At 39.1% G+C, this 18,009-nt stretch overlaps 1 protein-coding gene across 1 annotated transcript in view; it reads right to left on the reverse strand.

The window, feature by feature from the left end:
• The window catches only part of ENPP2 (ectonucleotide pyrophosphatase/phosphodiesterase 2), an 89,006-nt gene that overhangs the window by 15,261 nt on the left and 55,736 nt on the right, over positions 1-18,009 (reverse strand). Inside the window, exons 14-19 of the mRNA XM_023728168.1 lie at positions 12,067-12,098; positions 11,241-11,368; positions 8,633-8,720; positions 8,382-8,469; positions 7,163-7,335; positions 3,832-3,883 (exon numbers count right to left, since the gene is read on the reverse strand). Of these exons, the coding sequence (XP_023583936.1) occupies positions 3,832-3,883; positions 7,163-7,335; positions 8,382-8,469; positions 8,633-8,720; positions 11,241-11,368; positions 12,067-12,098 (561 nt within the window). The remainder of the gene's footprint in view (positions 1-3,831; positions 3,884-7,162; positions 7,336-8,381; positions 8,470-8,632; positions 8,721-11,240; positions 11,369-12,066; positions 12,099-18,009) is intronic.

Genomic DNA, 18,009 nt, shown 5'->3' on the forward strand with positions numbered 1-18,009 from the left:
CTTCAGAAACTATTTTTGAACTTCGACGTGCACAGAGATTCTCTCCTGGCATGTTCTCTTTGTTCCAAACTTTAGAAAAAAGAAGCACTTTAAGAGGAAAGCATGTGGGCTTTAGAGTCATAAAGACCTGGAGTTAAGACTCACCTCATTTCTTCGTAACCCTATAACTTAACCTCCCCGAGCCTCATATTACACTTGAACATTCGAGTGTTTAGAAGCAAAATATGTAGAGCCCCATCTCCAGTGAAATAACAAAAATGAAAAACATTCTAGAGTTGAAAAAAGATACAGAGGGATTCTGTCTCTACCCATATTCAGGAGTATACATTAAAGTTAACAGGAACTCTAGTGTGGAAGTCATTTTTCTATCCAAGCTTCCTTCTCATTGTATATGAGAGAGAACCAAACATACACAGGTATTAAAATAATTTTTAATTCCTTTTTATTTTTTTCACAAAGATAGTAGTGATTGTTAACCTGATTTAAAAAAACCAAAGCGTTTTTATGACAATGTAAATCAATAAAAAACTAAGGTGAAAATAAATGGTGCAAATCTTCTTACAGTGAAAATTGTACCTGGCTACCATGCTAGAAATACTTGTTATGAGAAATTTTAAATTTATCATTGTGTTCATTCATTGATTCAATGTCTCAGAGAAATGAGTTTTCATTGAATAGTAAGTTTGCCAATACACTAGGTATGTGTGACGCAGAGACAAGAGTCATGCAATTAATATCTGGAATTCACCACATATCTAAAAATATTAAGACTTTAGTAAGCAGTTTAGATCACCATTTTTGAAGATTACATTTTCCTCCTGTTCATTTTAGGGAAGGACTTGATTCTACAACAGTTTCAACATTTACAGCAAAATATCGCCCAAGATTAATTTAATATACCTCTCTCATTACCTCAAATATTCCTTTGGTTGTTTCACCACATGGATTGTACAGCTTTTACACATCTGTTTTATACAGATGTATGAGTGATTTTACAGTATATGACATTAAAACCGCCACATATGGATGCTACAAGTGGAATGTGCAGAACATACGGTTTATTCTGAAAAAAATCAGCTACCTACATCTGTGTTTAGAAAAAACCAGCAATAAAAATAATACAACATTACATTTGGATAGAACCTTAGGTTCAAAGTGCTTTAAAAGCCTCAATGCATATTCAAAGGTATCCAGAAAGGGGAAGTAATTATTCTGAACATGACACACACGTGCACGCACACTCACACAGTGACGCATTCACAAGGTTCCACTTCAGTGGAGCAGACACTGATTGAGTGGGAGACTGGATTTATGAAGCAGAAAACATCATAAAGGCCTGCAAGAACTTGGACCAAGAAAATATAACTTTGCAGCTAAAGAAATGACTGAGATGGAACTCTTAAGGAGACAAAGATCAAGAGACAGAGAGACCAGGACAGAGAGAGAAACCATGGAGACTTATATGTATTCCAGACTTATATGTATTCCAGAATCTAAACAAGGAAATGCTCTGCACGTAGTAAAGCACTGATATATAATTATTTTTATTTCATATAATATGTTTTAAGTCTCTCAAAGGCTATTCCAGAAGGTCATGAGCAGGCCAAAGGGATGTGCTACCATGGCCCTCGGCTAATATTTTATGTGACCATTTTGCAGCCACATGTTGGAAACTATCAGTGACCCAGCTGACAGAGCCAGATGTCTCAGAGAAACCAGTGCCCGGCCAGAACAGGCGCTCAGCAAATGCTTGCTGAATGAATCTAGAGGGCTCCATTTCCTTGACAGTACATAAAATTTAAGTTTCAGTGATAGAAAATCATTTTGAAATAGACACTTATATTCAACTCTGAGCAGCACAATAAAGGTATAAGGGATAAAGTCACTGACTAGGCCCCCCTTTGAGCCCTGCGAGTCGGTGACTCTCTGAATAGAAGTGTCTTCACACTCAGAAGTTTGAAGCCACTGTTTATGCTGAGTCGTGGGACTGGTTTTGTCATATGTGCACACTGCCACCAACAAACTAAGTGCAGGAGTTTTATTTTTCACAGACAGAAATGTTTTCCTACCATAAATAACCAAAGCTTGAATCAGCAAAACATGGGAGTCCATTAACTGCTGTTATAATTAATGATTTTATTGGCGATGTTTGGAAGAGAAACATCTCAGCACTATTTCTCTGTCTTAGCCATTGAATATTTGAAAAACTCAAATCACAAGACTCACCACCCCCAGACACCAGCAACATTCCAATTTTTCTAATTATAGTGACACTATAGTCCATTAAAGGTTACATGTCACACATTTTAAATCATTTGTAGAGTTTGTGAAGGATCTGTCTATACCCTTCCACCAACTAAGTCCTATCTTCAAAGCTGTGTTCATCCAATTATCTGCCAAAGAGTCTGTGTGTTCTATGATCAAAGGGGGAAGAGAGAGTGTGGTGATGCAGAAAAGGGAAGAAGGAGGCAGATGAAGATCTTTATAAAGAGGAAAAATAAGTCAAGTAAATAAAATCTTATATTGGTTTCCCCAGTCTACTTAATCTGATTGGAAACAGCACATGGTACTAAACAGAACCATGTGTAAGCTAATAGCTCAAGTGATGCTCTCCAGAGAATTGACTGTGTGCTTCTTTACTGCTTTGCTTGGGGCTGCTGTGTTTGAGTTCTAGCCACTTTTTAACATACTCTTAGTTGGTCACTAAACGATGGCAGAGGATTGAGCAATGCTGTGTTTCGTTATACATAAGGCCATCACGGGTCAGAGATGACTCGACAGCAACTGACAACAAGGACATGCTATCCCATCTGCTGTAGTAACCTACACAGAGTCCTTCCCTCCTATGTTCTTCTAATTTACTTGCATTTCAAAATCAGAAGAAAGAGCTTGTGTGATACATTGTATTATTGTTCCCATTTATTCACTGTCCTCCAATACAAGATTGTATACCACCACCCACTCCATGCGACTTGCGGGACAGGGTCCCTGTGGTCAGAATACACTTCCCCAGACCATTGGCATCATGTACTCAGTTTTGACCAGTGAATTGTGAATAGAAGTGACACGAGCCTCATAAAACCAGAAGCATTAAGACCCATTGCACTGTCTGCCATTCCCCTTTTCCCTCTGCCATAAGAAGGGCATGTCCCAGATGCCTTCAGTCTAGATTCCAGGATAAATAGTATACATCCTGAAATGTATACTACACTCAGCATCCTGCAATGTGGACAAGAAACACATCTTTCTTGATAGAAGAAAGATCTGGGAGCTGTTTTCTGTCCTAGCATAAGCTTGTAAAAGTTGACTATTATATGCTTGTTGTCAAGCATATACACAAAACAAGAGGAGAATGAGTTAGGGTCCAAGGTGATTCTTTATGTCAAGAGGGAGTTCTGATTTGGTCCCTTCCATTTTTCTGTGAATCTCTCTCCACCACAACATACACACTGTCTTTACAGATAGGTGAGTGCCAGTAAAGGTACCAGCTGCTATTATTTATAATTGGTAACTACAATTCCCTTTATAGAAGTTCCCATCACCACCTTAATGACCCGTAAGACACAGAACGGATGTCTGTTTTGCAGGGGACTTAAAAACTATTGGGGGAAAAAAGCTAATGGAAATTCTCTGATGATTACCTAGCTGGTATCTTGTGCACACGGAATAAACAAGTACCTTTTGCCAGATGAATATAAAGATCACTTTGCAATCCAAATTTTAATCTTAAAAAATATTGTGCTTACACTATAACGTAAATAAGAACTTTCTTCAATTTTTGAAAACTAGAAAACAAAGTGTATCTGGCTGCTTTTTCCACCAACCCCTTACCTTCTGTAGACCCTTTTATGTTAAGGCGTCTGTTGAGTTCATCCAATTTGCTCTTCATGTGTCAAAACCAGAAAAGGAAAAAAAAGAGAAAGCAAATCAGAAATTTTCTTTCTTTCCTGTGCTCTTCTCTTCTTAGAACTCTGCTAAATTCAAAAGGGGATCCCAAACTCCAACAATTATCATAAGCCCTATAGAGGAATTATTATTTTGTCTCAGGCTCATTCTAGGTTTCACTTCCTAGTAACTCTATGGCTTTGAGCACCTTTTTTCTTTTAAATTGTGCTTTAGGTGAAAGTTTATAGTTCAATTTCGTTGCTCATACAAAAATTTATACACATATTGTTATGTGACCCTAGTTACTATCCCTGTAATGTGACTGCACATTCCTCCTTTCCACCCCAGATTTCCCATGTCTATTCAACCAGCTCCTATCCCTTTCTGCCTTCTCATCTCGCCTCCAGACAGGAGCTGCCCATTTAGTTTCATGTATCTACTTGAACTAAGAAGCGCATTCTTCAGGAGTATCATTTTATGTCTTATAGTTTAGTCTATTCTTTGTCTGAAGAGTTGGCTTTGGGAATGGTTTTAGTTCTGGGTTAACCGAAAGTCCAGGGGCCATGTCTTCTGGGGTTCCTCTAGTCTTAGTGAGACCATTAAGTCTGGTCTTTTTACTAGAATTTGAGTTCTGCACCCTACTTTTTTCCTGCTCCATCAGGACTCTCTATTGCGTTCCCTGTCAGGGCAGTCATTGACGGTAGCCGGGCACCGCCTAGTTCTTCTGTTCTCAGGCTGATGGAGTCTCTGGTTTATGTGGCCCTTGTCTCTTGGGCTAATATTTTCTTTGTGGTTTTTGGTGTTCTTCATTTCTCCTTTGCTCCAGGTAGGTTGGGACCAGTTGATGCATCTTAGATGGCCACTCACTAGTTTATAAGACCCCAGATGCCACTCACCAAAGTGGGATGCAGAATATTTTCTTGATAAACTTTGTTATACCAGTTGACGTAGATGTCCCCTGACCCCCATCCCTTCTACACTGTCCCTCAAAGTTTTTGGTTGTATTGAGCACCTTTTTAAATCTCTCCACAACTCTGTTTCCTATTCTTAAAACTGTATACTAACCTCCCATGTTGATAATGATGATTATTTGGGACTATGTATGTAAATTAATTAGAATGGTGCCTCAGTTTCAGATCGATCTTGAGGTACATAAAGTGATTCTCAAAGTAATTTATGAAATCACTTTTTCCAAAGCTGAAAAGTAATGACCCAGCAATTCTGAAAAGTAATAACCCAGCAACTTTACCACTCACTAGATATCTTAGAAACACTCTAGCATATATGCACAAGAAGACATTTGCAATAATGTCTATTGCAGCACTGTCTGTAAGAGTTAACAATTACAAATGACCAAATATTCTCAAATAAGAAAATGAATAAAATCATTATGGTATATTTATATAACTATGTACTAAATATCAGCAGTAAAATGAATGAACTAAAGCTTCATGTATTAATATACATAAATCTCAAAAACATGATGAATAAAATAATTTCAGAATACACACAGCATGATAGCATTTTTATGAAAATTTACAATATGCAAAATATTTAAAGGAATATTATATAATATTTAAAGGAACCACACTAAAGATTACTTAAGATGTTATTAAAGGGATACATACATGTGGAGTATGTATGGGAATTATACGGACCATACAGGATACTAGCTGTGTCTGGAGTAGGAAGTGGGACAGAACAGGGAATATACATGGAGCTTCGACCGAATTTGTAATGCTTTCTATCCTATGATGTGTGTACAGAGGTATTCATTTTATTAATCTCTATACTTTCTCAGTATGCCTGAATTTTTTTTTTGTTCGAGAACACGACAGTAGTCTTTTGGAGAAACCATAGACAAAATAACAAAAACTCAGAATTTCTCTAAAATAGCTTAAGAGAAAACATCCAAAAGATTCCTTGTTCTCCAGAAGAAAGATAATTCAGAAAACAAGATACAACTAAGAGATTCCTCTAAAATTATATTTGGGATCCTTTGCAAAAGACCACTTCCTGGAGACTTTGGCAACTCAACTCCAGCTGAGGTCTGAGAATTACCTGCCTTACAGTAATTAGCTTCCTCGGTTCTTGTCAGGAGGCAAAAGTAGGAAGGAGAAAAAAGAGGAGGGCAGGACAGAAGAACAAACTGAATGTCTCTAGGGATGAGTATCCCAAACTGTGGCTCCTAAACCCTTAAGAATCCAGGATGGTAATAAATGGTAGAGGAAGGGGAAGGGGCAGTCGAATTGTTTTCAATTTTTCACAGGCCTAATAGAAAAGAAAAAAAAAAATCACACAATTGCCCGTAATAAAACCACACAGGCAAAAATATTAGATTTCCTGGCTTTGGGCTGGAAGAACATCAACTCAGTGTGGTATTTCCTGCTTATCAGAAGTGCTGATTGGCAGCTATATACATCTTTGATCAATATAAAATTCAATAAGCAAATTACCAAAAACTACCAAAACAAGGTGTGTTGAGTAGTCTACGTTGCACCCTGCTCTGGACGAGAGTGGCTTATCTCTAGGGACTGCATTAAAGAGCAAGCTTGCCCTATGGCTTCCTTTGGGGTTTACCAATGGTAGGCACTAGCAAGAGATTGGAGGAGAGAGACGGGGTATTTATAGTTCCCACCCTGTCAAGTTGCAGTATATTAACTCTCTCCCTCTACCAAATACCACAGTTCCTTCCCATACAACTTTCTCTCCATGTTCTGGTAACTGCTTATTTCCCTCACTCTCAAGCCAAGGAGTGGTAGCCTACTAGCCCCAGGGTGGCCATCCCTCCTTGGCTTCCCTCCATCCTGCCCAGCCTTTGCAAAAAGGCCTCTCATTCAACATGATGGAAACCATCCCTTTAAACTCTCTGTAAAAACCTCTTCTGCTTGGGCCATCTGTTTCCTGCTAGGAATCTGACTGATATACATGTGATCCATGGTTGAAAAAAACCAAACTGTCTTTGGGAATTCGAATTAGCATCATGAATTCTACCTTTTGCCTTTCATTCTCTATACCTGTGCTGTCCGAAATGGTATCCACAAGCCATTTAAATTTAAAAGTAATAAAATTAAACAAAATAAAAAACTCAGTTCCTCAGTCACACTACCAACATTGCAAGTGCTCAAAAGCCACATATGGCTAGTGGCTACCATTTTGGATAGCACAGATGTAGACTATTTCCATTATCATAAGAAGTTCTATTAGATAACACTGTTCTTCACCCAGTAAGCGCCTCCATGATAAACATAAACATTATTTCTACTTTTGGCTCTACCTTATCATCACAGCTGCAGCCCAGGTCAAAATCAGACTGAAGATATGTAACCCCTGGATAATTGGGTCGGGTAACTTCCTCTGGCATGGTTGGCCTGAAGGTATTAGTACGCAGGAGATGATTCAAACTTCCATGGGTCCCATTATTAGGAGCTGGCCTCACTCCCAGGAGATCTGACAAGAAGAAAGAAAAGGGGCCAGGTGTTTCTTTAATGTTCTTTGATGAGATATGGTAAGAATCAAAACCATTTGGCTTCCAAGGCCTGAAACCTCAGAACATAAATCAGAATCTGATGAAACCAAATTAAGATGGTAGATACTCTTTTACCTCCTGAACCATTCTAGCCTGGCATGCTCAAAAAGAAAGACTGAAAGAACAGGGCTTTACTTAGCAATTGCTTATGTCTGCGATAGTTACAAGTCAAGAACCATCGGTGTCAGTATCACTGCCTTTCTATACCTTTAAGCATCATCCAAAATTTTGAAATGAGACACGTGATCAATAAATAATCACAAGCCTGCCCTCTAATGCACTCCACAGAAGTGCAGGGGTAAGAGAAGTCTTTGGCGCTGTGCCTTGAAACACTGCTGTGAGATGAACAGGCTGATTTCATAGCACATGAATGGTTGCCAAGCAGGCATACAGTGGCTTGCCTAAGCTGAGAGGCAGGACAGGGGAGAGCCAGCAGCCAAGATGGGAAAAGAACCCAGGAGACCCGACTTGCAGGCTCCCCCTCTAACCACCAGACTGGCACTCCCTTGCTAAATAGGAAAAGTTGTTCTCATTCAGCAACTAGAAGCTCAAGGAAGAAAAATAATTAGGAGCACATAAATAGCTGGCCAGGATGCATGCTGGCAAAGATTTAACTGGGCTTCAACGCAAGAGATGGAGGTGGGAGAAAGCTCGGTGCCGAACTCTTGCTTCCCCAGGTCTCTGACCAGTGGTGTCAAACTGTAATACTATGTTGGATCAGCTGGAGACTGCCAACAGCAACACTGTGAAAAATCCCCATTAGTCAACTGTTGAAGAAAGACAAAGAAGCCTTAGAAGGGGATGATATTCTGTCCTTCCCACCAACGGACAAGTGACAACATCTTTAGGGGGTTGGGAATGAGGTTAGTTGTGGAAAATAGAAACCTCATTTCTTTCTCTGACATTGAAGAAATCCATATGGTAACTAAAGATTGTTTTATTAGTTTTGATTCAATAAGTGACTTACCACACATAACATTGTAAAGTTCTATGTTTTCAAATGGAGGTACTTTAGTCTTATACTTAAATGTTGGGCCGTAACCTACAAAGACAGTCTTCCAAAAAGAAGAGAAAACAAAAACAATTAAACATTGCTAATATCTAGTAGCAACTCTTCCTCTCTTCATGAATACCAGACAACTTTACTCACACCACCATTCCCCATTCCTTCTAAAGATTATTAAAACACATTTTCAATTCACAGTTCTGTGATTATACCTGCATGCTATTGAGCTTGTTATCAAATCCATGGTCTCCCTGGAAAAAACATTTTCCCGATGGTTTCTTATAAACATCCATAGGTTTCCTACATTGAAACAGTTTTATAATTAGTCAATTTCTCATGAAATCACTCTGATAAAAATCCAATTTCAGTGCACAGAGAATCTCTGAGAAGAGGATTTTAAAAGCATATTTATCTTTATTTTAATTGTATTACCCACGTGGTGATATGATAGTAATGCTTTCATTGTCCCAACTGCCTTTGTTTTGACAGCCACCGAAGATAAACAAGAACCTAGGAACAGAAGTCATGATGTCCTCTTGTACCTCCTGCTTGCACCAAGCAAAAAACTTATCACAAGTAATGTTCTGTCTGCCTATTTGCTTCACTAGCTCTGAGCCTATAAGATCCAGGGCTTATAGCACCAGGCTTGTCTGGTTCACTTCTATATACCCATCGCTAAACACGGTGCCAAGCACATAGTCAGTACTTTTTAAATATGTAATTTTTAATCGATGACTGGAGATCTATATTCTATAATAATGTTTGCATACAAATTTACCTATCAATATAGTACAACTGGAAACCCTGGTGGCATAGTGGTCAAAAGCTACAGCTGCTAACCAAAAGGTCAGCAGTTTGCATCCACCCGGTGCTCCTTGGAAACCCTATGGGGCAGTTCTACTCTGTCCTATAGTCCTATAATGTCACTATGAGTCAGAGTCAACTCGACGGCAATGGGTTTGGTTTTTGTTTTTGTTTTTTTAATAGTACAACTAGATAGTACAGGTGAGTGGCAAAATTAACAATAATAGTGACATAGCTGAATATCTAGATTTGTCTACATATCTAAACCTTGACTTCGTATAGAGAGTATCTGTATTTAGTAACAGAAAAATGGAAGCACTGCTCTCTAGACATCAAGACCATTTGACCTTCCCTCTTGTGACAGAAGACATGTTTATTTAAGTATCATGTGGTCATTTGCCAAAAAAAAACAAAAAACTTTCATGTTTATTAATACAAATATTTCCTACGTACAGGGTACACAGCACGGAGGTAAAGTATTTTGGGATGAACAAAAAAAAATCTAACATATGGGTCCCCACTCTTAAAAAAAAGTACCATCAACTTGGAATAATAAGATAGGTGCATACAACTCAAGAAAGCAAGAGTTAAATAAAAAGGATTTTACTGCTAATTAAAATGCCTGGCTTTGGTCTATACTAATTTGCTAACCTGTCATCATCTTTCACTAAACTTCTACTCAAATTCCATGTTTCATTCATATTAATCTACCAACTCTGCCCAGTACTGGGCTTTTCTACCTTCTAAGATGTCCCATACATAAAAGACCCTGAAGAGGACATTCACAGCCAACCCATGTTGGTCACAAGCCATGTTATAACTTTTCCACAGACTCTCCATGTCTATTCTAAATTATTCCAATAATTTTTGGTCTTTGTACATCTGTCTTTATAATCCTATATATTTAACTCTTATGTATCCCCCTGTACAATTACAGTAGAATACTTATACATTTGTCATGCGTCTTTCCTAGGATTCCATATTGATACAAGTTCCTAAAGGACCAAAATTTTCTCATTATCTTCTCCCTTGTTAACTCATTAGAATACCTAGCTAGAATGCATGTAGTGGCAGTTAAATTACTGCTATAGACTGATTCACAGCACTTTTCTTAAGGAGAAAGTTGGAGCAAGAGTGAGTGGGGAACAGTTAGTGCCAAGTCTGCAGGAAAATGGATAAAGCTTTAATGATTAACTCTTGGTAGTGTTTAGAGCCTTTGGACACATTCCATACCATATTCAAAAGCAGGGAATAATCTCTCTAATACTAAAAACCACTGATGATCTAATAGAGTAAATCCTCCTAAGCAATTACTTCTTTTCCTAAAGTCTTGGAGACTGTTTTGTAATTCAAAAAAAAGGCAAACATCTGAAATATTTATGGCAATGTAAAACATACCCACAAAGTCGCTGGGTAGTGCCAACAGTTAACACTCAGCTGCTAACCAAAAGGTTGCAAGTTCAAGTCCATCCAGAGACGCCTCAGAAGAAAGGTCTAGTGATCTACTTCTAAAAACTCAGCCACTGAGAACCCTGTGAAGCACAGTTCTACTCTGACACACGCGTCAGAGTCGACTTGACAGCAACTGGTTTAAAGCATGCCCACAATAACAGAGATTTTAAGATGAACATTTTCTGAAGTTCACTATAAACACAGTTAGGCAGAGTCTGGTCAACCAATATTAAATTAGTCCAGTATGCCAGGGCAAAGTCCGAGTCATTCTTCTGACTTACTGTAGTAATAAGAATAGAGGATAGAATGTAAATTCAAAAAACAAAAGAGAAACACACACTGAGATGTGCTGACGTGCTACAAAGAGACATTGAGATGCCAAGATTCAGAACACAGACAATGCATTGTCTCAGTGCTAATTGTTGATCTAGCATTCAAAATCTTTGGAAACAGTGAGATTTCCCACTGAGATTTTTTGTTCTGATTGCTAAGGACCTTAGAGTCCTCCAGTTTTGAAAGAGGCAGATGCGAAGATGAGGAAGAGACAGCCAATCCCCAAGTTACCTTGCGATATGCCATCTTCGCTCCACCAGTAAATGTATGTCCTCAATTCTTCTGTTGTTGGCATAGTGCAAACGTTTGGGAAGGTGCTGTTTCATATAAGGCTTAAAGTGCTGATCTGGTTTTTTACACTGAAATTTAAATGGAAATTGGTTTTACATGGAATATCTTCTAGAAAAAGTTCTAGTAATTCTCTCTAGAAAGGTGAAAGAGGTTTTTAGCAAAACAAAAGGTTGGTTAGTGAATAAAGGGCATATGTTATCCCCATATGAAAAAATATAAACTGAAAACAAATAGATTCACGAAGAGATTAAACAATTTGGGAGATGATACTGGAAGGTTATCAGAGGGAAGTTAGGAATTTTTCAAGATACATTTCAGACTCATGAGACCACCACTGAGAACAACTGAAACTCTAAGGCCTTCTCCAACTACTTCAAGTCAAGTCAAGGGGGGAGGGTGGGAAGGGAGGACACGTGTTTAGGCCAATGTGATTATATGCTTATGTGCTTTTTAGGTCTACATCCTGGATCAGGGAACGATGGAATAGGGTGGTGGGCAGATCTGGTTCAGAGAGAGTAAAAATTTGTTGAATCATAAATGACTACTTTTCATTTCTAATGGAAGGATCAAATATTCTCAGTCCATAGCATTGCCAAGACCATTAGGATGCCCCCAGCTGTCAGCAGGACAGAAGTTTGAAAGCTATTAGACAAGCACACAGAATGGTAGCACAGTGATGTTTCTCCCACCCCTCAGAGAGCTGAACAGGAGGTGAGCACATGGAAGCTGCTCAGCGGGCAGAGGCCTGGAGACTTATACTACTTACCGTGAGGTTAGCTAGGATGGCTTTCGGGTCATCTGTCCAAAGAGAGAAGGATAAGGATTTCAAAAGAGATGACAATAATTATTGAGAGTAATCATTTTTGTAGCAAAAACCAAAAAGACTGATGCTGTCAAGTCGATTCCGACTCAAAGCAACCCTATAGGTCAGAGTAGAACTGCCCCATAGGATTTCCAAGGAGTGGCTGGTGGATTCGAACTGCTAACCTTTTGGTTAGCAGCCATAGCTCTTAACCACTGTGCCAGAAGGGCTGTCACTTTAACATTTTGTTTAAAACATATGTAAACACATGTAAAATCAACTCATAGCAACCCCATGTACAACAGAACGAAACACTGTCTGGTCCTGCGCCATCCCTACAATCGTCGTTATACTTGAGCCAATTGTTGCAGCCACTGTGTCAATCCATCTTATTGAGGGTCTTCCTCTTTTTCGCTGACCTTCTACTTTACTAAGCATAATGTCCTTCTCTAAGGACTGGTTCTTTCCTGATAATTTGTCCAAAGTAAGTGAGATGAAGTCTCTCCATCCTAGCTTCTAAGGAGCATTCTGGCTGTACTTCTTCCAAGACAGATTTGTTCGTTCTTCTGGAAGTCCACGGTATATTCAATATTCTTCACCAACACCAAACTTTAAATGCATCATTCTTCTTCAGTCTTCCTTATTCATTGTCCAACTTTTGCATGCATATGAGGCAATTGGAAATACCATTGCTTGGTCAGGCACACCTGAGTCCTCAGGGTGATATCTTTGCTTTTTTGCATGTGGTATTTAATGTTTCAGTGAGTAAAATGCAGCTAAACAAGTGGACCAAATCCTATAGGAAGTAAACTGCCCTGCTGGAGCTGGGTCTCCTCCTCTCAAAGAAATTCCTTCTTCCGTAGCACCAGGATACTGCTAGATAAATGGCCTCTTTATGTTCTTCAAATGATCTCTCTGGAACCTGGATTTAGTTTATTTGCAACTTAATATCAGGAACTAAACTGGTCATCTGGAGCTTTTAATGTAACTTCCTATTTATCTGCAGATCTTTGAAGCAGGTCATCATCCACCTGAAAGATGAATCTTCTTATCCACAGGGTTATTTTTCTAAAAACAGTTTTGTTTCCACAGTAATATCACGGGTCTAACTATGTAGCTAGGCGATCTGGTGGCACAATGGTTAAGCGCTCAGCAGCTAGCTGAAAGATGGGTGGTTTGAACCCACCCAGTGACTCCTCAGGAGAAAGACCTGGTGATCTGCTTACGTAAAGATCACAGCCTAGACAACCCTATGGGGCAGTTTGACTTTGTCATATGGGGTTGCTATGAGTCGAAATCGACTCCATGGCACCCAATAACAACAATTATGTAGCTAGCTGCACCTATCCAGCCATATGCACATGTGTGCACCTCCTTTATTTTCACTACCAGCAAACAAAGGATATTTTTGTCAATACCCTGAACTAACTAAAAGCAAAACTATGTAAATGATGGTTGTGTATAAACTGCGGGCAGCATTATACTATCTGAAGGTTCCCTTTTGGGGGGTGGGGGAAAGGAGGAGATTGTAGGTTGGTTGGATTTTGTTTTGTTTTCAAATAATTTGCTTCAGTATGTCATTATAGAAACAACAGAAAAGAAAAGCAGCATTCAGGAGAGATGCCGAACATCATGATGAGGCCATCCCCGGAACGTAGAGGCCAGTGGAGCAGGCCTTGACTATACCATTTGCTGCTGTATCTTTGGTGTCAGTGCATCGTAGGCACCCAATGAACATTTGTTCATAAATATTTGCTCATATTTGCTGAAAATGCATGAACAAGTTGGCCTTGGGGTACACATGTCCCTACCCCCAAAGACTATTTTCAGAACCTTAGTTCTAAAACTATGAAGTCCAAAGCTAAAATGTAGATTCCATTCTATTTAAACTGGGGATAAATTTTAGTTTCATCGTCTTTTCATGGAAAGCATGTAAGTAATAATGGTAATAATAACGGTCAACTGAACTGAGTCGATACCGTGTGTCAATCTCTCTACAAGAGCTTCGTAGGCACTTTCTCTCCGGTTATTCACAACCACCCTGGGAGTAGGGGCTATTAGGTTCCTCACTAAGCCAATGGGCATTCAGAAGGTTGAGGAGCTTGCACACTGCGACAACAGTAGTTTGATTGAATAAGACACAGTTTAAACCTCCATTCTCTCTGGACTCTTAAACCATAATCCTCAAGAGACCAAATAGAATAAGTTCATGTCCTTTGATAAGGAAGAGAAATACACAGCATGGGGCAATCTAGGGCTCAGAGAAATTCCTGAGAATTACTAGGAAATAACAGATTCCCGAGTCCATGTTAGGGAGGTCAATCCTTAATTCTGAAGTTCTCAGCTCTCTTCTGCTAACAGTTCCTTCTTTGTGTGAAGGGAAGAGGCCCCCAGCACAGTGTGGTCGTTAAGAGTCAGTAAATTGGAGTTCAAATCCCAGCTCTGCCACTTACTACCTGTCGCATTCTGAGCAAGTTACTTCACCACCCTCTCAGCCTTGATTTCCACTGTCTATAAAGGGGATGATACTTATCACACAGGGCTATTAGAAGGATATAAATGAAATTTTATATATATATGTATATATATATCTAGCTGAAATAATAAAGGAACCAAGATATTATCATCACAGATAGCATATATATAGCTTTTACTATGTGCTAAACACTAATCCAAGTTATATACATATATATGTATATACATATATGTGTATTTGTGTATATGTATGTGTGAATACGAACATATACATGTATATGTATAAAGTATGTGTGTGTGTATGTATACATAAAACTTCTCATTAATCTTCCAACAGTGTTACAGCCAGTCCTTCATATCCACGGATCCACGGATTCCACATCTACAGATTCAACGAACCACAGATTGAAAATATTCGGAAAAAAAAATGTTGCATTGTTGCTGAATTGTACTATGTAGTTAGGCCTATGATGGTTGCATCTGTAGTGAACATGCACCAAAAAAACAAAACAAATCCACTGCCATAGTCAATTCCGACTCACTGCAACCCCATAGGGTTTCCAAGGCTATAAATCTCTGTAGAGGCAGGCTGCCACATCTTTCTCCCAAAGAGCTGCTGGTAGTTTCCAACTGCCAATCTTTGATTAGCAGTCAATCACTTTAACCACTACACCACCAGGGTTCCTGTTATAATAACTATTTACATAGCATTTACATTATAGTAGGTATTATAAGTAATCTAGAGATGATTTAAAGTATACGGGAGGATATGCTTAGGTTATGTGCAAATACTACACTGTTTTATATAAGAGAATTGAGCATTTGCAGATTTTGGTATCCACAGTGATCCTGGAACCAATCCCCTATGGATACTGAGAGACGACTGCATTTTACGAATGAGGAAACTGAGCACAAAGAGGTTAAGTAGCTTGCCCAAGGTCACACAGTGAGCAACTGGCAGAGCTGGAATTTGAACCCAGACTTCTGCCACCAGTGTCTGTACTCTTAACCACCCCACTCTGCTGCCTCTCACAAAACGAAATCACGTGAAGGAAAGTGTTCTTAAAGTACAAAAAATTTAATTACTGCTAGTTATTATTTCATTGTCTCCAGGAATATTTTCTCTCACTAAAATACCCCCCCCCCATTACATTTACTGATGTCTGAAATGCCTTTCAAAACAAACAAAAACCTTTTTTGCATTGTTGTTGTTAGGTGCCATGGAGTTGGTTCCGACTCATAGCGACCCTATGTACAACAGAAAGAAACACTGCCCAGTCCTGTACCATCCTCACAATCATTGCTTTGCTTGAGTCCATTGTTGCAGCCACTGTGTCAATCCATCTCCTTGAGGATCTTCTTTCTCGCTGACCCTCTCATATATCAAGCATGATGTCTTTCTCCAGGAACTGGTCCCACCTGATAACACCTCCAAAGTACGTGAGACAAAGTCTTGCCATCCTTGCTTCTAAGGAGCATTCTGGCTGTACTTCTTCCAAGAAAGACTTGTTAGTTCTTCTGGCAATCCATGGTATATTCAATTTCTTCACCAACACCATAATCCAAATGCATCAATTCTTCTTTGGTCTTCCTTATTCATTTACATGCTATAAGGCATTTGAAAATACCATGGATTGGGTCAGGTGCACCTTAGTCCTCAAACTGACACCTTTGCTTTTTAACACTTTAAAGAGTTGTTTTGCAGCAGATTTGCCCAATAAAATATGTTGTTTGATTTCTTGACTGCTGCTTCCATGGGCATCAATTGTGGATCCAAGTAAAATGAAATCCTTGATAACTTCAATATTTTCTCCATTTATTGTGATGTTGCTTATTTTCCAGTTGTGAGGATTGTTGTTTTTTTTATATTGAGGTGTAATCCATACTTAAGGCTGTAGCTTTTAATTTTCATCAGTAAGTGCTTCAAGTTCTCTTTGCTTTCAGTGAGCAAGGTTGTATCATCTGCACATTGCAGGTTGTCAGTGAATCTTCCTACAACTCTGATGTCACATTCTTCTTCATATAGTCCAGCTTCATGGATTATTTTCTCAGCATACAGATTGAATAAGTATTGTGAAAGTATACACCCCTGACGCACACCTTTCCTGATTTTAAACCACTCAGTATCCCCTTGTTCTGTTCTAATGACTGCCTCTTGGTCTATGTACAGGTTCCTCATGGGCACAATTAAGTGTCCTGGAATTCCCATTCTAATGGATATCTGCAGCTGTTTCTTCTCATTTGAGTTGAGCCACATCAGCAAATGAAGGTCCCAAATGCTTACTCCATCCATGTCGTTAAGGTTGACTCTACTTTGAGGAGGCAGCTCTCCCCCAGTCGTATTGTGAGCACCTTAACCTGAGAGGCTCATATCCCAGAACTATATCAGGCAATGTTCCAATGCTGTTCATAAAGTTTTCACTGGCCAATTTTTCAGAAGTAGACCACCTTCTTCCTAGTTTTTCTTAGTCTGGAAGCTCCACTGAAACCTGTTCACCATGGGTGACCCTGCTAGTATTTGAAATACCAGTGGCATAGCTTCCAGCATCACAACAACACGCAAGCCACCACAGTACGACAAACTGACAGACGAGTGGTGGCAAATGCTAAAACCAAGAGATGCCCTAGTGATTTGCATCCAGTCTATGGCACAGACCAGGCTCTCTCAAGTGAGCAAAGAGAGGACACTGAGGACAGGAAAGAGCACGGACAAGAGAGGCAGAGACACCAGCACTTTCTTGATTTCACAACGTTGCCTGGATCTGACCTTGGAACACTTCCTATTTGTGTTGAGTCGGGGATGTAATTTGGGAAAAACTCAGTTTTCCAAAGCTTTAAGCATGGTGTCAATGGTTTCTTATTCCCAAGGCTAAAAACACTAAAGGATGTTGTTGGGTTTTTTTTTCAAGATGTAGTATTTCTCCAGTAAAACTATGAGGTCCTCAAAAGCTGGACAGGCAGAACATCAAACATCTTAGTTTACAAATGAAAGCTCTTGTCAGTGGCATATCATAACACAAATGTATAAAACGTAAGTGACAAGCTACTTCTGTTTATTTTATTTCTAATCTTTCCAAACAGCTGCCACTTCCCAAGGGCTTAATATTTTTCCCACTTGGATTCTGCCAATCGCTTTTACAAAAATGAAGAACCCTCGTCGATGAGGCTCCTAAGGAACCTTCACATCCCAAGTATGGTTCTGCCAAGCTGTCATGGACGGCTAATGGGCAAGACTGAACCTCTTGTTGAAAAGTTCTTCTCTTGTAAATAGAAGTTCATGGTCATAAATATGCTTCAAATTAAGTATATTTTGACATGATAAAAACAATAGCAAATATTTATATAAAGCTACTATGTGCCAGGAACCATTCTTAGTGACAGAGATTAATTTTCACAATAACACCAAGAGGTAGCTACTGCTATTATCATGCC

Source organism: Trichechus manatus, unplaced genomic scaffold, assembly GCF_000243295.1.
Source record: "Trichechus manatus latirostris isolate Lorelei unplaced genomic scaffold, TriManLat1.0 scaffold00022, whole genome shotgun sequence".
In the NCBI taxonomy this organism is placed as follows: Eukaryota; Metazoa; Chordata; class Mammalia; order Sirenia; family Trichechidae; genus Trichechus; species Trichechus manatus.